At 32.4% G+C, this 24138-nt stretch overlaps 1 protein-coding gene across 2 annotated transcripts in view; it reads left to right on the top strand.

The window, feature by feature from the left end:
* The window catches only part of LUC7L2 (LUC7 like 2, pre-mRNA splicing factor), a 62315-nt gene that overhangs the window by 22330 nt on the left and 15847 nt on the right, over positions 1-24138 (top strand). For both annotated transcript variants that reach the window (XM_074193580.1, XM_074193579.1), the window contains 4 exons: positions 12278-12376; positions 14858-14968; positions 17318-17461; positions 23022-23198. In XM_074193580.1, the coding sequence (XP_074049681.1) occupies positions 12278-12376; positions 14858-14968; positions 17318-17461; positions 23022-23198 (531 nt within the window). The remainder of the gene's footprint in view (positions 1-12277; positions 12377-14857; positions 14969-17317; positions 17462-23021; positions 23199-24138) is intronic.

The raw sequence follows: 24138 nt of genomic DNA, 5'->3' as shown, positions 1-24138 counted from the left end.
TATGATGATTCTTCTAACTGGCTCCAGTGTTTCCCCTCTCTATTCTTCCAAATAATATTGAATTGAAATGTTATAAGATGTTATTCCCCAATCAGAAACCTTCAGTAGGTTCTCCCTGCATCCAAACTCTCTGGTTGTGATTTAAGGACTGCAGACTTTTTTTATTCCAACTTAGATTTTCAGTTTTATTTCATTCTGTCTTCATGTACTCTAGATTCTAGCCAAATGGACCCACTCTCTCTGTTTCCCAGTATTTCCCAATATGTATTCTTTTTTTTTCAATATTTTATTTTTTTTCCAATTACATGCAAAGGTAATTTTCAGCATTCATCTTTTTTGCAAGCTCCTTTCCCTCCCCCTTCCCAGTGACAGTGAACAATCTAATGGAAGTTGTACTTGTAAAATTGTGTTCAACATATTTATATATTAGTTATGTTGTGAAAGAAGAATCAGAGCTAAAGGGGGGAAAAGAAAAACCATGAGAAAAAGGAAAGAAAGCATAAAGTTTTAAAAAAGTAAAAATAATATGCTTTAGTCTGCATTCAGACTGGACAGGTTTTTTTTTGAATATGTATGGCATTTTCCATCACAAGTCCTTTAGAACTTTCCTTGGTTACTGGACTGCTAGGAGGAGCTAATTCCATCATAGTCATCCTGCTTCTTGTTCACTTCACTCAGCATCAGTTCATGATAGTTTTTCCAGGCTTTCTGAAATCCAGTTGCTCACGATTCCTTACAGAACAGTAGTATTGGTTCACATTCATATACCAAAATTTGTTCAGCCATTCTCCAATTGATGGACATCCCCTCATTTTCCAATTCATTGCCAGTTGAAAAGAGCTGCTATAAAGAATTTTGTCCATGTGGGTCTTTTTACCTTTTTTTTTTAATAATCTCTTTAGAATAGAGACCTGGTTGTATTGCTGGATCAAAGAGTATGCAGTAGTTTCATATTGCTCCCCAGAATGATTGGATCAGTTCACAAGTTCATCAACAGTGCATTAAAGTCAGTTTTCCTACATCCTCTCCAACTTTGATCATTTTCTTTTTTTGTCATTTTAACCAGTCTGATAGGTGTGAGGTGATACCAAAGAGTTGTTTAATTTACATTTCTCAATAATGATTTGGAGTATTTTTCATATATGACTTTATATAACTTTTAATTTCTTCATCTAAAAACTCTGTTTATATCCTTTGATCATTCATCAATATTTCAGAAATGAATCCTTTATTAGAAACACTAGCTGTAAAAACATTTCCCAGCTTTCTGCATTGAGACTATAATTAATAATTAAATTGCTTTGGTGGGTTTGAGAGAAAAAAATTGGTCCTGTGACTTGAGCTTTGGTTTTATTTGTGCCACAACTTTTTCATTTAATATAATCAAAATTATCCATTTTGCATTTTACAGTGTTTTCTATCTATAGTTTGGTCATAAACTCTCCTGCCTTCTCCATAGATATGACAAACTTCTGTACCCATTTTGACTTTATCTTGGTATAGGGTTTAAGATTTGGGTCTGTGTCTAGTTTCTGCTCTACTATTTTCCAGTTTTCCTAGCAGTTTCTGTCAAATAGTGTGCCTTCATGTATTTTTTTTGAGGGAGGGGGTTGTTTTTGCCAGGGAATGGGCTTAAGTGACTTGCCCAAGGTCATATGGCTAGGTAATAATAATTACCTAAAGTGTCTGAGGTCGGATTTGATCTCAGGTTTCCTGACTCCAGGGCTGATGCTTTATTCACTGTGCCACCTAATTGCCCTACCTTCATAAATTCTTTTTTTTTTTTAAAGGTTTTTGCAAGGTAAATTAGGTTAAGTGGCTTTCCCAAGGCCATACAGCTAGGTAATTATTAGGTCTCTGAGGCTGGATTTGAACTCAGGTCCTCCTGACTCCAGGGCCAGTATGCCACCCAGCTGCTCCTCACCTTCATATATTCTTGAAAGCTGTTCTCTTTGGTCTAAAAATATCTTATAGAAAAGAGAAAGAAAAACTTGTTGAAAACCTTCTTTCCAGATTTAGAATAGGTGCCACCTCTCTTATGGTACCTTTTCTGAGCTCCTCTTTATTCCAAGTTGGAAATTACTTCTTTTCCTTTAGATTTCTTTTTTCTTTTTTGAAACAGTTGGAGTTAAACAACTTATTCATGATCACTCAGCTAGTAATTATACAAGATTGGATTTGAAATTAGATCTTTCTGATTCCCAGCCTGGCATGGCATCCACTGTGCCCCCTATCTGCCCTCTTCTTTTTTATAATAGCACTTTGTACAAAATCCTGCAGTCTGAGTAACTAGGAGGTGAGGGATATTTAAATGTTTATTTGCGGTTGTAGACACCCTTTATCACTGGTTTTTTGGCCTTTGACTTGATTTCTCTCACTGCATATGACTCAATCATCCCTAACGAACAAGCAGTTTGATTCTCAAAGCACTGAATAAAACAAAAAGGAGCCTGAATTTAAGGGGAAGTGTGGTGAAGTATGTGAGATTTCTTATGTTGTCTTACTAAATATAAAGGACTTCTTTTGTCATTGGCTCATTCACATTAAAAAATGAAATTTTACTCATCTTAAGCTCATATAGATGGACAATATAAATTTGAATGGTAATATTCCTTAAATTCTATTTTAAGCAAATTACTTTTTAATTACTTTTTTATGCTATGAAATTAAGTATAATAGATTTTACCCTTCTAATCTTAAATGTCACAGTCTTGTAGAATTTACATTCACTTGTGCTAAAAAATATATACTGGTATATTTGTTAAAATCTCATTTATATGTTTGCCTTTTGTTTTTCTTTTTTAAATTAAGTGTGACTCATACCCAGAGAATTCACTATATTTCATATTAATTATTTTTAAGTCACAGTTTAAAGTCCTGTTTTGAAGGTGCTTTTTGAATTTTCCACTTTGTAAAATGATAATTTTCTCTCATTTTCAAAAAATCAAGTTTGATCACATACCCTTTTAGATACAACCGAAGGACACGTTTGTTGTTCTCTCTCTTTTGCCCAAGACTTTTTGACTCAACTTCTCTTCGGGTACATGAGAATAACTGCTTCATATATGATTGTATGAGTAAAGATACATACATACATATACATACATACATACATATATATGATAGGTGTTTGTGTGTGTGTGTATAAAATTATAGTCTCAATAGAGGACCTTATATTGAGCAGATTTGGTTATGATAATAATAAGAGACTTGAGATTTTTAAGCCCCTAAAATGTTTATGTTTAAACTGTCCATTTTAGGTATATACCCACTTATACTTAGAGAATCTTAAGAGACCCAAGTCAGCCCTCTTGTTTATTCTTGTTCTTGGTCTTGAGAAGGAATTTTAAGGTTTCTTACTTTGAAGAAAGAATAGTTGCATTATAGTCCCTAAATCATTCCTGGAGTAAAGGTTTATCTGCTTTGTGGAAAGGATCGAATGGTTTTGGGTATTCTAAAAGTTTGTTTTAACTTTAAGAGCCAATTTAAATTTCCCAGGTAGTTTTTTTCTTTTAATGGCTTGTTTTCTCTCCCAAGGCTTAGTCTGTACCTTAACTTCTCTTCTTTTTACCTGAATTTAGAAGATAAAGAAGTCTGGGAAGGACTAGGTATAAAGGAAACAGACATTAGAAGTAATTTTTCACCCAACATGATACTGAAGGCAGAGGGAATTTCTCATCTTCCTTTCTCAGAGAGACACTAAGCCAAAAAAAGTATACCATAAAAAGTAGAAAATCCAAATAGTCCCTTATCTCCTGGTTCTTCAAGCCACCACAGTTTCATAGTTTTTTTTTCAGAATATTGGCCCGAGGATGAACAGGTTTGATCCACATTTTGTCATCAAGTTTTCCCAGACCACTGATATTTTCAAAAAAGATGCTATATAGAGAGCTGGAAAAGCCTCAGAAACTATTCTCTTGGACCCTTCATTCTACAGGTGACAGTGTGGCTGCTCAGGGAAGCTAGGTAACTTGGTCCAAGGTCACAGGGGCAATGAAGGAGGTTATTGGAAAAGTTTTTTCCACTGTATCAGTCTACAGTGTATGTCTTGACCAAAAAGCATCAGACAAAGCAAGCAATCTGTAAAGAAACTCTCTTACAAAGAAATGATCATGTTCAATACACTGATTATCTTCTCTCCCCCCCCCCCCACTCTCCCAAGAAGACATATTATCCAACTTAAGATGATTTGGATATTGTTAATCAATTCTGCATTTTTTCTTAAGTCATAGATTGCCTGTTCCATGTAGAAGGGAGAAAATGAGATGAGGGTTCTTATCAGAAAAAACTATGTTCCTACATGAAGTCCCAATATTTGAAAATGTTCTCAGCCAATCAGAAAAACACTGTATGGAAAAATAAAGCTTTTGTGAAATTAAAAAATGAGATTTGTGTTTTAAAAGTGATTTGTAGTAACAGTAGAGCCACTAATTTTTTTTACCATCTGGAGTGCTAGTGTTTAATAAAGTGTGTTCTCTTTTATGTTTCTATTAAAACTGATAATAGCAATTAAATATATAGAAATGACATTAGATTTCCAGAGCATGTATATCAATACTTGTTAGTATTCATTGTTCACCTAGCTTGACTTGAATTTCAGGTTGTTTTGGTACTGATCTTAGTTATTAGATTGCAGGTTATTATCTTGTTGGCAAAGGAAGTATTTATTTTTAAGTGCCAGATAAGAAACTTTTGATTGAATTTGACTTCTAAATATACTTGATTTTTTTCCCCCAAGGCAGATTTCATTTATAATAATTGTGTGTGGTGCAGGAATATGATTAGTGGCTAAAGCTTGTCATACCCACCCATATTTAAAAATTAACCATGGTTTAAGTTAATAGTAAGTTATCCATGCAAGTAATTTTAAGTGTACTATCAAAAGTTAAAAATAAATTAAGTTGCATATGATTTTTCTTGAATATAATTTTAGGGATTGAATTAGTAATAAAATATGGAGTGATTCTTGCTTTACCAGGGTAGCTATTGCCAAGCTAGCATTACTAATAAATTCTCTTAGGCTGCTTTTGTTTAAATCTGACTGCTTTTGTAACAAAAAAAAAAAAAGGAAATCTTTTGAAGCTTTCCCATTTGTAATTTTTAGGTTATTTCTGAATCTGTATAAAGGTGATTATGATCTAATCTATGGTTGTGCCTTTCTGAAACTGTCTATCTCTTTGAATATTTTGATTTTGATTTTGGCTGGAGGAAAAATAGCTGAATTTTTCTCTGTCAACAATTTCAAGTTTAGTTACATGGACATATTTTGTTATTTGTACATTTCATTTTTATTTCTGTTAACATGTATAGGCACTCAAATAGATGAAATACAACAATAGGAAGACTGTCCTAAAAAATAAAAAATGAGAATAACTCTCTATCCTCACATTAAAATTCCTCAAAACAATGAAAAGCAAAGTATTATGAAGTATAAATGCATTGATAATCTTATTGTTTATTATTTAGAATTGGGCTGTCCAACCTTCTTTTAAAAGTTTTTATTGAAACAGTAAACAATATGTACCTACATATGGGCCACATAAAAACGCCTTGGACAGTTCTGATTTAGAAGACTGTACTTTAAATTTCACAAGATAGTATCATTGTTGCTCATTGGATTTTATCTGTTTTGTGGTGTCTTCATTTATATAATTCCTATTTTTTATTTGCTTTCCATATTTTGCATCTTCCCATATTTTGCATCTTTCCATATTTCATTGCTTTCTTCATAATGATTTCATATTTATAACTTATCGGCAATATTCCATTACATTTATGTTAAAGTTTAATCATTTCCCAGTTGTTTGACACATAGTTTATATCTAGGGTTTTTTTTTTTATAATAATGCTAGGTTTTGTATAGATAGGCCTTTTCTTGTTGTAGTCTCCATAAATTTTTAAATCTAAGTAGGATTGTGTCTGTGATCTTAATTTTTTGTGACTTTTCTTAAATAATTCCATATTGCCTTGGAAAACTGCCAAATCATCTAGTCAATTAATTGTATTTCTGTTTTTCCACAGTCATGCCAATGCTGAAATTTTGTTATTTTGCTATCTAATTGTATGAATGGCCTTGGACAAGTCATTTAACTGTTTTTGGCCTCAGTTTCCTCACATGTAAAAATGAGGGGTTTGGAAAAAGAGTTTCCTTTCCAGTTTAAATTTACAATTCAATGATTAACTCTAATTTGTTATTTCCTTTTAACAGGTTTATAAGTGTCAGGCCACCCAGTATAACTCTTTCATTTTGCAAATGAAGAAATTGTGATCCAGAAATCACTCAAGGTGTAGTACATGTTTTAGAGGATTTGTACCTAGATCCTCTGATTCAAGAGCCAATGCTCTTTTTCTTTGTCATATTGCCTCATCACTTAACCGAAGGTTTTCTTCATTTACTTTTGTTGTTCTCATAATGCCTTATCACTCAATGTATCAATGTTGGCTTCTTAGTTCTTACACCACTGTCCCAGCATTGTTGCAACAGACTCCTGATTGGTTTGCTTACAGTTGTGTCCCCATTCATCCCAACCCCATCTATCCTGAATAATATTGTCATATTATTGTCATTCCTATGTTCAAATAAATTGAGTGTTCTTACATACCTGTTTTTCAGGATATCTTTCTGCAAAGCTGGTCTTTTTTCTTTAGTCTTTATAAAATACTTAAAGAGAGTAGGATGGCTTTGGTTTTTAGCTTTTTAACTCACTATCCTTAGACCTTTAAGTAATGTTTTTCTTTCTACTTTTGCCTTTATCTCTACATGTCCAAATTCTTTTCTTCAGATCTCATCTCTTCCCTACAGCCTTCTGAGACAACTCCAGCCTATACTGTTTTTTCTAATCATTTATGTATAAACATGTAAGGATTATACCATTCATTTTTGTATTTCATTATACATTGCCTTTTGTTACTATTTTACTGTGGATAGCTTAATATAGTTCTTTACTATTTTGAGTATTTTTTAAATAATTTTGTATGTAGTCAGTAATGTGATTCCAAGGAAGCAAATGCAGTTTTGACTGATTTTAAAAAGACATAATGCTCAGGATTAGAGTTTTGTATTGAAAAAATATTGTGTCCAACTCTGAATGAAATTTTGGAAAGGAAACTGGTATTTTGGACAGTGACTGGAAGCAGTCATTTAGGATGGTTAAGGGCCTTGCCTTATGAAAATTTAGGAATATTTAGGAATATTAAATTATAAATTAATTAAATATGTAGAAATGACATTAGATTTCCAGAGCATATATATCAATACTTGTTAGTATTCATTGCTCATCATTAATTAATTAAATGATTTATTGTATTTTGGATTATTCTCTAGTTTAGCCTAGAGAAGATTATTCTCTAGTTTAGCCTAGAGAAGACTGGGGGGAGGGGGGTACAAAGAGATGTGTATGTGTGGTGGGGATATATTTATCTTCAAGTATTTGAAAGGCTATTATGTGAATGGGACATTAAATTTATTTTGCTTGATACTAGAGGTCAAGACTTGGGAGGATAGGTGGATTTAACTTTTGTGAAAGGAGAAAACACTCAGAGCTATCTGTGAATGGGCTCTGGTCGTAGTAGGTTCCCTTTTATTCAGAAGACTAGATGACCAACTTGTTGGGTATGTTGTGGAAGGAATTCTTCTCAGGTATTGCTGTGGTCCCTTTAAACTTGAAGATTTTTTAATTTCTATAGCTCATCTTGGTAAGTGAAAAAGTTTTTTTTTTTAATAGCGGAGAAAACTGAAGCTTAGAGGTCTCGTTACTTGCGTGAAAAGAATGCTGAGTTTGGAATCAGGGAAGATCCCACATCTTATATTGGTCAATCTCAATCTGTTTCCTCCTCTATAAAATGGGAATACTAATTCTATAGTACTTGTAAAAAAAACTGCGTGAGGATCAAATGAAATAATATGTAAAGTAATTTGTAAACTGGCTATAGAAATTTGAGTTAAATGTGAGGTCAGATTTTCTGTTTGTATGTGAAGTGAAGTGGTGAACACCTGCAGTGCAGAGCTATCTCTTGTACTTCATCATAGATCTTGCCTAGTATAAAACCACAATTACTGTTCACAGTAGTTGGCAGTTAATATGATTATCAATCTGTCTTCCTATAAAAATGAATTTTATCTTCCTACAAAATTTGGCAGTTGTTACACTTAACTTTATTATCACTATTTTTGAAGAATGTATCATCTATGACCTGGTAAACTGGTTAATTTCTTTTGCTTTATACTTTTCTCTGCAATTGTTCCCTTATCCTCAGAAATGTGAAGCAAGATTAATACAGTGATTTAGCATTTGTCAACTGATTTACTGTAATTCCTGTTTTATCTAAACTTTCTTATCTAAACTTTATCTCTCCAGGGCCTAGCACAGTTCTCTACACACTGTAAGTGGTTAATAAATGTTTGTTGTTATTTTTTGTAGTACTCTTATTTGCTTATATGACTTATCATTTGCATAGTCTATGGATTATCTGTGGTCTGGGATAATCATTGCTTGTATTTACCTGTTATTAACCTAAATTTGCCAAGAAGCATTTGCTGTACACCTACTTTGTGCAGAAAACTCTACTAGGTGCTGTGCAGGAAACTGAAACAAAATAAATGAAATCTTTTCCTCAAGGATTATGGAGTTCATTTGGGGAGGCTGCATCATAAGTTAAAATGACAAAAACAACTGGAAGCAGTATCTTCAAGGCTGGTAAAATAAAAAAGGGTGATACAAATCAAGTGAGATTAGTGAGGAAAGTCTGGTTTGGAAGATAGTAAAAATTGGGAATTTATAGAATGAAGGGAAAAAGAAATTTAGAGATGATTTAATTACAAAGAATAGGTGTTTGAAAACTTTTTTAGAGTTCTTAGTTTGATATTTTAATTCCTGTGTAAAAGTTTTTCAAACTAGAACAATAGATGTATATGAATTGAAAAGCCAGTTTTTGAAACAAGAAAGACTTGTAGAAGGAATTAAATATGCAGTAAACTACTTGTTACTTGCTGCTATCTAAAAGGGATTTTTACTTAGAATTGCTTCCAAATTATTTGTAATTGTAATAATCCTAGTTTTATTCTAAAAATAATTTAAATAACAGCCTACTTACTCAGCCATTATATACAGTTTTTCAAATTTCAATTTTGTCTTTGCATTGAACATTCACTGTGGAGAAAATACTTATATTAAAAGGTAGCAAAAACATGAAATAACTTAGGCTTTAGTTTTACTGTTTTTATGAGCTTAACTTTAAATATTTTAAATATATTTGCAACAATTTATTATTCCCTTCCATTTTTCTAGTTTATGCATTCACTTCTATACTTGTGTTTACATTTTTACTTTATTATAGTTGTTGATAATATTCTAGTTCTTTATTTCATGTTTCATGCATATCCATATTTTCAGTTCAATTATTTATCTTAACGGCTTTAGAGTATTTTATTATCAATAAACCTCAATTTGGGTAGCTATTCTCCAATTGTTGAACATTTAGGTTCCAATTTTCCTTCATTAGAAATAACACAGCAGTTAATATTTTTGAACAGATTCCCTCCCCCACCTCCCACCCCTGCCTTGATGATGGTCAATAATGAATTTATTGAAGTACAAGGGGTATGATGATTTTTGTAACTCTGCCAAATTGTTGTCCAAAAAGATATCACCAATTTGCTATTTGGCCAACTTGGTATCAGAGTACTTTTTTCTTCAGAATCCTGCCAGCCTTGTGTTTTAGCACTTCTAATTAGTTTTTCCAATTTGATTGCAAAATAATATTTCAAATTTGTATTTCACTTATTATCAAGTTTGCACCCTTTTGAATGATGAGTTTTAATGTATTTATCCTTTTATAAATTGTTCACACTTTAAAATAATTCATTAGGGACATATTGCTGCCTTTGAATATTTATACTAGTTTCACACAAAATGTGTTTGCTGGGCAGCTAGGTGGTGCAGTGAAGAGTACTGGCCCTGGAGTTAGGAGGAGGACCTGGGTTCAAATGTGGTCTCATACACTTAATAGTTACCTAGCTGTGTGATCTTGGACAAGTCATTTAGCCCCATTGCCTTGAAAAAACAAAAAAACTAAAACTAAAAAGAACCCAAACAAAATGTGTTTAAAGCATCTCTTGTCTAGGGAATGTTATGTGTCTATGTCCTTTCCATCCTCCTTGGTATTATGGTATTATGGAAGGAATATGAGATTTGGACACAGGACATGGGTTTGAATTCTGACTGTTATATACTGCATTTGTGAGCTTAAACAGATTCCTTACCTCTTTAGAGACCTCAATTTCCTTATCTGTAAAATGAGGGAGTTGAATTATATTATTTTAGGGGTCAGTTCTAGTTCTTAAGATACCTTCAATGAGTTTTTTTAAATACCCTGGGTTATAATTCATCTAGTCTGTGATCTGAATTTATTAGGACAAACAACTGTGCAGTTATTTACTTATTTCAAGTTTCACTTCTTTTTAACCACTTTTCTGTTCTTTTCCCACCATAGATCCCATGCTTCTTTTTTAGTTTTTTTGCAAGGCAAATGGGGTTAAGTGGCTTGCCCAAGGCCACACAGCTAGGTAATTATTAAGCGTCTGAGACCGGATTTGAACCCAGGTACTCCTGACTCCAGGGCTGGTGCTTTATCCACTGCACCACCTAGCCACCCCAAATCTCATGCTTCTTGATAGAAATAAAAGCAAATAATATTAAAAACAAAATAAGAGTGGAGTTGTTTCTTCTACTCTGTGTATGTGGCAGGTCTGGGCCTCTCCTTTGTTGTTCTGTGTGTGCCTAGAACATTGATTGACAACTTTAGTTTTTCTTCAACTTCAGCATCCTAACATAATTCTTAAAAATGGTTCCACATTTTTTGCATTCTTCCTAAATTACCTGGCCTTGGTTTCATTTTCTTTTGTTATATTTTCTCCAAGTGTTACTAATCTATGTTTTGGCTTTTTTATTCTTTTATAAAACTTGTAAAGTTTTTTATGTAGGCTAATTAATAAGATCATAGATTTAGCACTGTGAGGAACTTTAGAAATTTCCTAGTCCAGCTTCCTTATTTTATAGATAAGATGACTGAAGGTCATCTTATGACCTTCTGATGAATTAAGGGCATTAAATGAATTGGCCAAAGTTTCACAGGGATACAGTGGAATAGAAAGCATTGAGTCTAATGCACATTCTTTCCCCTAATTTCTTTTATTGGTTTAATAAATAATTTTATTTTCCCATTATCATTAAGAGAAATGTTTATACCAATATGTTTTAAGTATTTTTGCAATACCCATTTTAAAAGCATAGGAAACTTTTAAGTAAATCTTGAAATCCTGTGGTACTATTAATTTTCCCTTTGTGGTGGCTTTTCATGAAAGTATCCAAAAACTGAGAGAAGCACTTATTCAAGGAATTAATCTTTTATCAGATTAATCAAATGATAAATACCTACATATCCATGGATTAATACTAACTGTTCACATATAAACTAGTTGTTTTCATAAATACAGAGAAACTCTCTGAAAAGCAATTCTTTTTTAATGTTAGAGTTTATAATTTTACATTCTTATTGGAATTGGAGAAAAGAAAGGAAGGAAAGGTGAATACTGAAGTAGAAAGAAGATATTCAAATAACAGTCAATATTTACTGAGTATCCATTATGTATAGAACAGTTTAGAGCTGCAGTTGGGAAATATACTGTAAGAAGTTTGTGTCCTCTGAAAGTGTGTACTCAAGACTCCTCTCATTTTTGATGCCACCAAAAGTTCTTAATCACCCCATGGTTCTCTCTTTATTTTCATCATTTATTTCTATTATATATTTCATGTTATAATTTTTAAAAATTCTGTAAATTTGAGATCTAAAGAAGAAACCATTACCATGCAAGCAAAATTTCTAACAGTCTTCTCATTTATTATTAGTGATACTACTTTTATTCATATTGCTATTAGTAAATACACATGCTTATAAATATCAATGGAAGTAGCTCAGCATGATATACTAAAATAGGTTCTGGGACTTTCCAAATTTTTTGGCATAATAGGATAAAATGTTCAGTAATTTTGTTTTTCATAAAGTAATAGTCTTCCATGTTTGAAAGGCATTACAAAAATTAATCTTTAGACTTTATAACATAAGGTCAATTTTAAGCAGACTCTTATCTATCTTAAGGTATTACAGTATGACAACAAAATAATATTGAATGTATACATTTGTGCAGGAATTGTGCTTGACATTGATTAAAATACGTTTTATTTTGTAACTTTTACCATTATTTAATTTTTTTTTTCAGAGGATGGATCTTGGAGAATGTCTGAAGGTTCATGACCTGGCTTTAAGAGCAGATTATGAAATTGCATCCAAAGAACAAGACTTTTTCTTTGAGCTTGATGTATGTAATTTACTTTTTTATATTGACTTCTTTTGGAATCGATTTATGTATTTTGCATTTAGACCAATGTTTTTTCTGAATAGGATATAACTGGTATCAAATTATTTATAATTACTTTTGTAATTATTTGTTAAAGTGTTTTTACTCTTTTTCTAATTATATGTGAAGATAATTTTTAACATTCATTTTTGTAAAATTTTCTCCCCTCCACCCTTCCCTCCCCCACCCTAGAATAGCTTGTAAATTATACAATCATGTTCCTCATATTTCCATATTAGTCATGCTGTAAAAGAATCAGAACAAAAAGGAAAAAAACACGAGAAAGGGAAAAAAAAACAAAATTAAAAAGGCAAATCATATTCTTTGATCTGTATTTTAAGTTCCAGTTTGTTCTCTTGAGTGTGGATGACATTTTCTAATGCAAGCTGTTTTTGTTTCTGTTTTTTAATTTTTATTTAAGGGGCAATGGGATTAAAATGACTTGCCCAAGGACACACAGCTAAGCAATTAAGTGTTTGAGCCCAAATTTGAACTCAGGTCCTCCTAACTCCAGGGCTGGTGCTCTATTCACTGTACCACCTTGCTTCCCCTAATGCAAGTCTTTTAGAATTGTCTTTGATCTATGTATTGCTGAGAGGAGCTATCAGTCATGGTTGATGATCACACAATGTAAAGCAAGTGTTTGTAACCTTTTTTGTTTCTTGGACCCCTTCTCAAAATGTTTTTTAAATTCATAAAATTAAACCTATAGGAAATTAATTATATAATATGTATTAATTATATTTTCCATCAATATAGAAGTATTCTTCCCATTCTCCATATCTACCCCCTGCAATTTATTCATAGATCCCAGATTAAGAACTCTTATACATTCCTTAGGACTATAACTCATGGCTATTTCAAAGACATATTAGATTTCACAATTCATATACTCTTGTGAAATTCATGTGGATTATTTCTTTCCGAACAAATATTTATGTATATGTATGTGCATATTTATATTATAAAAACAATATTTTGTTTTAATATGAAAGCTAATGGAAGTGACAGATTTCTTCTAATTGTGAGATTCTGAAAGAAGGGTTCCTAAGAACTAGCACTGAGTTTATAATAAAATATGAATTTAGCATATTATAATTTTCCTGTTTATAGTTAAAAAATAGGCAAAAATGCATCAACTTGTATGGGTTTCATCATTCTTTTCATCATTGTGATAATAACTTTTTATTTGGATTCAGAATGAGGAGATTTATTTTTTCTTTTCTGGAGAGCCAAGAATTTTCTCTGAAATTCTGATTTATAAAACCTGTACATTTAATGCTAAGTAGAATAAAAAAAGAGGTATGGTAATAACTTTTAATGTTAGCCAGAAGAAAGATTTCAAATATAGTCGGTTCCAATTTAGTTTAAGCATGTTCACTTTATTTACCTTATATGTTAAATGGCCACCTAGATGGATGTTCATAGACTATCCTTTTCTTCCCTTTCCAAAATAACAGTCCTTGCTACTTAACCTCTTCCCTCATTCCCAACTTCAGTCCCCACTCTTTATTCCAGTGAACAGTATCACAACCATTTTATAAAATGGAAATACTTGTCCTTATGTTATGTATTACAGTAATTAATTGGTCCTTAGATATTACCACTACTTAAAGATGACCTGATTTAGTAATTTTATAAATCTTTACTCTTGGGAATCATTCTTTCAATCTATCTAATAGATATTTTTATCTAATCAATAGTATCAAGAAACAACATTTTAATAAAGTTATCCTGTAGTATAAGTAAAGCAATTTCAAACTGAAAGTATCAAATGACTACTCATCCTTTCTAAAAAAACTCTTCAAATGATTTTGTTTATGCTTTTAATTTAAATCTTTTTTTTTTTTTGCTGCTGTTTCAAGTTTTTTAAAGTAAATAATTAGTTTGGGAACCTGAAATAGTCTTCTGAAAATAGGTGCTTCAGATGAAATTAGTTATACTTTTGGTACATTATTATAAGTAGGAAAATCCAATTATCAATAGCATCTCTTATTTTTATTAAATTTATTATTACAATTTAGAAATAATTTAGTATTTGATGTCACTCAGTTAAATATTGGTGGGTTTTTTAGTGATTACTGTAGTATTTTTAATATGTTTATATAATTTAATTTCTTAATTGATGCCTGTTTTTATTATTTTATTTTATTTTTTACAAGGCAAATGGGGTTAAGTGGCTTGCCCAGGGCCACACAGCTAGGTAATTATTAAGTGTCTGAGACCGGATTTGAACCCAGGTACTCCTGACTTCAGGGCTGGTGCTTTATCCACTACGCCACCTAGCCGCCCCATTATTATTTTAGTTTCAATTGAGATTATTTTATACACACACACATTTACATGGATAAGTTTTTTTGCTTTTTTAGTATGATTGAAGTATTCTTTCCATGAAAAATAATTGCTCTTACTTGGAATAATTGCATTTTTATTAAATCTTAGGCAATGGATCATCTGCAGTCATTCATTGCAGATTGTGACCGGAGAACAGAAGTGGCCAAGAAAAGATTAGCAGAAACTCAGGAAGAGATTAGTGCTGAAGTGGCAGCTAAAGTAAGAATTTTAAAAGTTTTAAATTTGTAGCAGAAAAATTTAGTTTCTTTGACTTTTATTGTGACTATCTTAAAATTCAGTGAAATACCATCAGAAAATGTAGGATATCCGTGAATGAAGAGTCCAGTTGGCAAGTTTTAAGAGATATCCTGAATGTTAGTTAAAAACTCCAAGTTGTTAGATAGATATTAACTTATTAGGAAGAAAAGGTGTTGGAGATAATATTTTTTTGAATACATGAATAAATGGGTAAAAGACTATTTTAAGGGATAGGAATACAAATAGTAAAGTAAGATAGTCTTTGCTTTCAAGGTGATTACATCCTAATAGGAGAAAGCAACAAATATAGGTTTAGATTATAAGGTCCATTGGTCCTTCCTTAGGATATAGCAGTAAAACAGATAGTAATGCATCTTCTTTAGAGTAATTTTACTTTATAAAACTTGCATTTGTATCTGGTGTTGAACCATTTGATAATGCCAAGTAGACTAGTGGTAAGAATTTTGTTTATTGAGGCTTTAATGTTTTGAAGAAGACCATGACTTCAGAGAGATGATGCTATGACAAGCATGTGAATTAAATTTGAGTGAGGGGGTGCTGTGCTAAGTCACCAGTCTCAGTTTCTCCTCTAGAGATATGATCAGATATGAATCAGGACAACTAGAGATGGCCCTGGGTGCGAGGCACTCAGGGTTAAGTGACTTGCTCAAGGTCACATAGCTATTTACTTGCATATCTTGATGCCAGATTTGAACTCGGATTCCCTGATTTAAGGGCTCAGTGCACCATCAAGCTGCCTTACCAAGGCTTTAGGAGCTTCTGAGTAATAAATCTCTCATACATTATAGTATAAATCATGAAGGCATCATCCTGTTTTCATAGTGTCCAGAACTAGATGATTTTTGAGATGAATGATGATTCTGTGTTCTTCCTGAAGATTTTTGTTGCCCGTCTGCTGTTCACCCCCATTAGGATGTAGGATTATATTAGCCAAGTTATTTTATTTTTTTTCCTGTAATCGCTTGTAAAAAATATAAATTCCTAAGCTAGCATTTAAGGTCTGACTCCATGCTGTTTTTCCGGTTTCATTTCACATGCTCACTTCCTCATGCTTTTTTCACATCATCTTTATGTGACATCAACTCTTTGAAAAATCACTCTAACTCTACTTGGCTATTATTTGGTTGATATCACCCTGCTTTTCTTCATCTCCGTATTTGTATGCACATGATTCTCAGTGCCTTTGCTTTCCCCCACATAGATGATATTTCCTTTGAGGCCCAAATACCTTTCCATTAAGCTATTTTCCTTCAGACAAAAGTGATATCTCCTTAAATTTTCTTACGTTACTTTGTCATGACCTCTCCTTTACCCTTTTTACATTCTACTTGGTGTCATACTCTTTTGTATCCATATTTCATCCATATCCTCACTATGATCAAGTAGATGACCTCTCTCTTTAAACACATAAGAAGGGTAAACAAAACTACATATTTGCCATGTTTGAATGGCATACCTTGGAGTTATTGCAGGTTTTGTTCCAGACCACAACAGTAAAATGAATATCACAATAAATTGAGTCATATGAATTAGTTGTTTTTTCAATACATATAAAAAGTTATGTTTATCTGCAGTAGTGTTACACCATAACAAAAGTTTACATACCTTGATTTAAAAAATGCTAGCCAGCATCTGAGTCTTCAAACAGTCACGATCTTTTGAGTGGTGGGAGGTCCTACCTCAGTGTTGGTGACTGCCAAATGAGGTAGTGCTGATGGCTTGGGAGGTGGCTATAACAGTTTCTTAAAATAAAACAGCAGTGAAGTTTGCCACATTGACTATTCTTTTTACTTGATCACTTAGCAGTCATGGCTTAATTTCAATATTGTTATGTTCTGGGGAATAGGGAAGCCTGAGGAGAGCATGAGAGATTGGAAAATGGCTGGGTTGGTGGAACACTCAGAACACAGCAACATTTATTGATTAAGTCACCATCTTATATGGGTCTAATTCATGGTGCCACAAAATCATTCCATTAATGTAGTAACATCAAACATCACTGATGAGGTCTCTATAACAGATATAATAATATTGAAAAAGTTTGAAATACAATGAGAATTACCAAAATGTGCCAAAGTGACAAAATGTTAATATGTTGTTTGGAAAAATGGTACTGATAAACTTGATTGACTTGCCACAGATCTTCAAAGTGCAGTAAAACAAGGTATGACAGTATAAGTTTAGACAGCTTGAATTCTATTCCAGATTTTTTAAGACTAGATTTGAAATTTGTAACTTTTACTTGTGAATGGTTTTATTCATCATCTTCTCTTCTTTGTTTGTTACTAGGCAGAACGTGTCCATGAATTGAATGAGGAAATTGGTAAATTACTAGCCAAAGTGGAACAACTTGGAGCTGAAGGCAATGTGGAAGAGTCCCAGAAAGTAATGGATGAAGTGGAGAAAGCCCGAGCAAAGAAAAGAGAGGCAGAGGTAATTGTTTGATGATGATGGGGTAATTTTTCAGTCTAAATATTTTTTGAAGTATTTACATTAGTATTTATAATTCCTTTTGAATACCTTATATCTTACTGGAAATACTGATTCAGACATTCTTCCCCTTAACTCTTAAAAGAGATGTTTGGCTTTTGACAGTTTTATTTTCAAACCAATATAATTCAGGGAATGATCCATTGTTTTTATCAGATTACAGTTTAAAAAAGACTTTATTTTGTTTTATACATTTGTTTTGATGCAACAAACATTTCCTACCAACCACCCAGATAGCAACTCTTACTCTTCCTAAAAAGTACATTTATCCCATACAGCATCACTTAATATTTTTAATGAATTACTAATAGTTAACAGAAAGGAAGAATGTATGCTCAAATTTTGATAGCATAGTACCAACATTTTCTGTGGTGTTTGACTTGAGTTTTATTATCATGCAGTATGTGATAATTACATTGTTGTGGTAATTGTATTTATTATTCTTTTGGATCTGCTTTCATTTTTTATGGTCTCAGTTAACATTCCATTGTATTGTTATACCACAATTTATTTGATAAAAGGATGACATTCAAAAACTTAGGATAATTGTCATAGTTTTAGAGTCAGAAGTTTTATTCAATAGGCAAATAGTCAAAAGATATGAAATGTGTCTAAAAGTAGTACACAGTGACAACACCTTTTTGAAAAACTGCTCAAAATCAGTAGTAATCATAGAGATGGTATATGTCAAACAATTTTGATGTATTGCATTACATTTATTAAATTAGTAAAGATGTTAAGTAAATGCTTTCATGTCTTGAGAATTATGGTAAGATAAGCATTACTTCCCTGGTAGTAGAGTTGTGAACCATTCTAAAAAAGTTTGAAATTATATAAGAAGCTACTGAATTGTTCATACCCTTTGTCTCAGGTATTCTATGATTGGGATTATATTCCCAAGGTAATTAACATCAAGCAACCTGTGTGAAAAAAATTATTCAGAACATCATTGAGATTTAAAACATGGAAGCAAAATATAGTTGGAGTGAGTTAGAAATAGCTGAATAATCCCTAATTTATAAATAAGTTAAATTCCTTTTTAATATATAAATATATAATATATAAATAATACTTTTAATCCATTTTCTCATAACAGCAGTGTTTAAAATGATGAATTTAAATGAAGGATTTCATTACCCCAACTCCTTTTTCCTCCAACCTACTGCTCAGGATTTCCTTGTTATGCTTCCCTTTGCCCATATATATTTATATATTTATACTTTTATATGCTCCCTTACCCTGTGAGTTATAGGATGTTGTGAACAAGTTTTTAATAATGAGAAGAAAGTAGAAGAAAGTTCTTGTTAGTTATGTGTTAGGAGTTATTGCACTGATTTATTTCAATAAACATTTCTATGTATGGGGGAATGAATTAAGAATTTCATATAGATTAAAATTTACAAAGGCACTTTAGAGATAACAGTATATCTTTAAACTACCATTACTAAATATACTGTTTAGTTTTTAGAAACAAAAAATATGTATCTATAATTGCTCACCTTCTCCAGTCTTCCCAGTCTTCCTCTTAACACTCCATCCCTATTCCGCCCCTCCTTATTCTATACTCTTCTTAGCTCCTATAAGTGTCTTTTAACTTAGGGAGTATTTTTTTTTAACTTTTTTGCAAGGCAGTGGGATTAAGCAGCTTGTCCAAGGCTACACAACTAGGTAATTATTAAGTGTCTGAGGCCGGATTTGAACTCAGGTACTCCTGACTCCAGGGCCAGTGCTCTATCCACTGTGCCACATAGCCGCCCCCTTTTTTTTTTTTGAGAAAGATTTTATTTATTTTGAATTTTATAATTTTCTCCCAATCTTGCTTCCCTCCCCCACCCCCTACAGAACGCAGTCTGTTAGTCTACATTATTTCCATGGTATGAATTGATCTAAATTGGTTGTGATGAGAGAGAAATCATATTCTTAAGGAAGAAAAATGAGGTAAAAGCTAGCAAAATTATATAATAAGGTGATTTTTTTTTTAAATTAAAGAAATAGTCTTTGGTCTTTGTTCAAACTCCACAATTCTTTTTCTGGATACAGATGGTATTCTCCATGCAGATACCCCAAAATTGTGCCTGATTGTTGCACTGATGGAATGAACAAGTCCATTAAGTTAGACCATCGCCAGCATGTTGCTGTTAGGGTGTACAATGTTCTTCTGGTTCTGCTCATCTTGCTCAGCATCAGTTCATGCAAATCCTTCCAGTCTTTAGGGACTATTTTCTTACCAGGACTTTCACAAAAGGTTCTACTTTGTTGACTACTTCCTTTGGAACTCTAAACATATTTGTCTGGTGAAAAATGACATTTCAGATTATTATTTGTTAAGTAGGTTTTTGTGCACTATTTATTTCTGTGATTGAATGCCATCCCAAACCAGATTTGAGATGATTGCTCAGGGAATGTGGTATTCTATTCCTTTTCCCCATTGCAGCTATGGTTATTGTTGGAAACATGGTGAAAATAGTCATACTTTAGTGCTTGTTGCAGTAGCCCAAAAGTAAATAAGATGGCAGTCATTTCCCTTGAAAGAGGACAGTGTTGAGGGAGCATATGAAATGTAACAGTAATAGTCCCTAATTAGAAAGGCAGGAAAATGATGCCAGTAAGAAAATGGATTGAAACCAACAAGGAGGTTTATGATTCTGTAATAAAGTTATGAATGTTGCCCAGGAGTCAAAGTCAAAAGTATCAGAAAGGTAAAAACCGTTTGTTTTTTTCGAAGTTGGAAGCAATGTAGGAAAAAGCTGTTTGAATCTTTGTTAAAGACTTTTATACAAAGGTTGTCACATTATATGTGTCTAAGAGGCATACAAGCAGTATTAATTCCATTTTTGTCAGTCATTCAATATGCATTTATTGAGTACCTACTTTGGGCCAAACACTATGCAAGGCAATAAGGTTGAAAAATCCCAGACCAAAAGGAGTTTAAAATTTTATTCAATGCAAAGAAAATTTAGGTGAATCAACTTAATAAGAGGTCATGGTCTATGTTATGTCTTGATCACAGAACATTTTGACTGAGTGCCCTATAACATTTATAGCATAGTAAAAAGCATAATGTAATGATGGATCATAATGATCTTGAAGGTTTTAAAAATTTTATTTTCAAATCCACATTCTCATACTCTTCCCTCTATTTTCTGCACCCACATTGAGAAAGTAGGAAAAATAATACTGCAGTTACATGTATAGCCAAGCAAAACAAATGCTTACCCTGGGCATGTTTCCTTTCCTTCCTACCCCTGCCAAATTAATATTTTGTTCCATACTCGACTATCAGTTGCATATGACATGAGTAGCATATTTCATCTTTTGAGTCCTCTGAAATTGTTTGGTCAGTGTTGTTCCTAAAGCTAAGTTGTTTGTCTTTATAATGTTGTTATTGTATAAATAACATATTTTCTTGGGTCTGCTCACTTAATTTACATCAGTTTAAGTCTTCCCATATTTTTCTGAAAAATCTTTTTTTTTCCAGATCCATGCACAGCAAGAGCTGCTAACACACACACACACACACACACACACAATTTTCCTGACTCTAGGCCCAGTACTCTCTCCACTGAGTCACCCACTTGCCTCCCAAAATTTTTTACTACTTTATAATTGAGAACTAGATTTTATAAGACCAATTAGATGGTCAATAAGCCATGGTTGTTATCAAACAACCTGGTTTCCTAACTCTTCATTATGTAATTGTGAATGTTGTTAGTTATCTAGTATAATTTTACACATATCAATAATGTTCAGACAATGTATAATAAATTTGTTTAAATGTCTTGAAGTTCAATATTTATTCAGTTCATATGTCTTTCTATGGTAATATACTTAAGTATTTAGCTTTACTTAGGATCTGTTTATACCTAAAAATTTATTGAGAGCTTTTTCTACTCTCCCTGCTTCCTCCCCGTTTAGAAACATTATTTGTTTACTTTGAATTTTCTTATTTTGAGTTCTATATTCTGTATCTCCTTCCCCTTTTCTGACCACTGATAAGGCTATCTATATGATATCAAGTATACATGTGAAATCATGTAAAACATTTTCATCTTAGCCATGTTGCAAACAAAAAAAAAGAAAACAAAACCAAGAAAATTAGGCTTTTGCACTCTGTTCATTAACTCTCTCTGGATGTAGATAGTATTTTTTATTCTGAATCATTCAGAATTGTATAGTTCATCATTATTGTGTTATCATTACTGTTTACAGTGATCTGGTTTGCTCACTTCACTTTGCAGTTCATATGGATGTCGGTTTTTCTGAAACCCTTCTCTCACACATAATGACAATTAAATTAAAACATTTAATGTTATGATAATAATTTTTGCCATTGTGAGCCCATGAAAGGATTTTGTGGAGCTCCAAGAGGTCTAATCCATGAGATTCTCTGGCATAGACTGTCTAATGAATAGAATAAATTCATTGATCTTACAGGTCACCCAGTTCAGGGTTGCTTCAGGTTTTTTTTTTGTGTCATGGATCCTTTTGGTTGTTTGGTGAAACCTATGGATCCCTTATTAGAAGTGTGTTTAGGAGCGGCTAGATTGCACTGTAGATAGAGCACCAGCCCTGGAGTCAGGAGTACCTGAGTTCAAATCCAGCCTCAGACACTTAATAATTACCTGTGTGGCCTTGGGCAAGCCACTTAACCCCATTGCCTTGCAAAAAACCTTTAAAAAAAAAAAAGAAAAAGATGTGTTTTTTTAAAAAGTGTGTTTAAATGCATAAAGTTAAAATACATAAATTTGCAAAGGAAATAAACCAATTCACATGTAGAATGAAGTGAACAGAACCAGGTACACAGATTACTTAACTGTTTCAGGGATGGAGTGATAAAATTTGAAACTCAAGACTTTGAGAAAAAACTAAAAATTGATTTTTACATGTAATTGTGAAAAATAAAATCTTATAAAAAACAAAACTGATTCTTAGATTCCATGTTAAGAACCCTATCTAATAGAGTCATGGAATCTTAGATTGGAAATAGACTTAAAAGGTCAAGTATTCCAACCCTCCTCCTGATAATAAGCATAAGAAATCTGACAATTGATTTTCTAAGCTGTACTTACTGAGTTTACTAACTCCCAAAGCTAGATGAGATAGTAAAGATCTTTGCTATTCTCATTTTCACATAAATATAAGCCCCAAAGGTAGTGCTTTTTTACCCACAAAGCTTGACATTACACAACTTTTCATTAAGCAATTACTTTAAACTTTATCCTCTTCATTTTTCTTGAACATAAGTATAAAAGTTTATTTTTTCTTATTTCATGGAAGTGGGAAAAGATGATAATATGAGAGAGTTTGAATTTTCTCATAATTAAGAAGGCTTGTATTACAAAAAGGCAACATGTTTTCAAGAGTGAATTGAATTTTGTTAAAATATTTTTGCTTTACAATAATTTGGGTATTATAGCTAATTCATGAGGCATTTAACTTATGAATTTCTTTTTATCTCTTGTTACTTTTATCTCTTGACGGCTACTTCTATTTCATCAATTAGGAAGTTTACCGGAATTCCATGCCAGCCTCCAGCTTCCAACAACAGAAACTTCGAGTCTGTGAAGTGTGCTCTGCTTATTTGGGTCTTCACGACAATGACAGACGTCTGGCTGATCATTTTGGGGGCAAACTACACCTGGGATTTATTGAAATAAGAGAGAAACTTGAAGAGTTAAAGGTACTTTGGTTAGAATGATCTTTATATCTAATTTTTCTTTTTTTTCTTCTAACATTTCTGAATCAATAGAGCATCAGTTAGTTATTATATTAAGTGCATACTATGTGCCAGGAACTGGGAGTACAAAGAAAGGCAGAAGACAGTCCCAGCTGTCAAGATTCACGCAGTTGCATGTGGGAGACAAAGTGAAAAACAAACTTAACTTTGTGCAAATAACCTCTTAATGTAGTATAAATTAGTAGTTTGGTGTAGTTTTAGAGTTAGGAAGAAGACCAGAGTTCAAAAGACCAAGGACTGTTAACTTTAATTTAGAAAAAAAAAAACCTTACATGTTATTGTCTGATCTTGCTGTCTCTTATACTTTTTCCTTAAGGATTTGATTTCTCTCATCACATTCAATTTGGATCAATGTATACCATGGAAACAATGTAAAGACTGGCAAACTGCCTTCTGTGGGGGGTGGGGGAGGGGGGAGGGAAGTAAGATTAGGGGAAAAATTGTAAAACTCAAAATAAATAAAATCTTTAAGCACAGGAAAAAAAATTAAAAAAAAAAAGACCAGAATTCAAATCTCACCTCAGGCACTAGCTATATAACCCTGAGCACATCTGTTAACCTCTTTCAGCCTCATTTCTGTAAAATAGGGATAATGATAGCACTCCCTCCTGTTTTATAAGGATAAAATGAGGTGATATTTATAAAGCATTTTGCAAACTCTTAAGGTATTAATTTTAGCTGTTGTTACTATGCCATATTTATTCAAAAGAATTGTCTTTTTAAAATTAAGTTTTGTTTTGTTCAACAAGCATTTATTTTTCCTCCCTTCTATCTCCTCCTACCCCTTCTGAAAAACAAAACTCTTGTTAACAAATCCCCAGTCAAGCATTACAAATTCTCACATTGGCTATGTCCAAAAAAAAGTAAAATAAATATTTTTGAA

This window comes from Macrotis lagotis, chromosome 7 (genome assembly GCF_037893015.1).
Source record: "Macrotis lagotis isolate mMagLag1 chromosome 7, bilby.v1.9.chrom.fasta, whole genome shotgun sequence".
Classification (NCBI taxonomy): Eukaryota; Metazoa; Chordata; class Mammalia; order Peramelemorphia; family Peramelidae; genus Macrotis; species Macrotis lagotis.
This window is presented reverse-complemented; position numbering and strand designations above follow the sequence as displayed.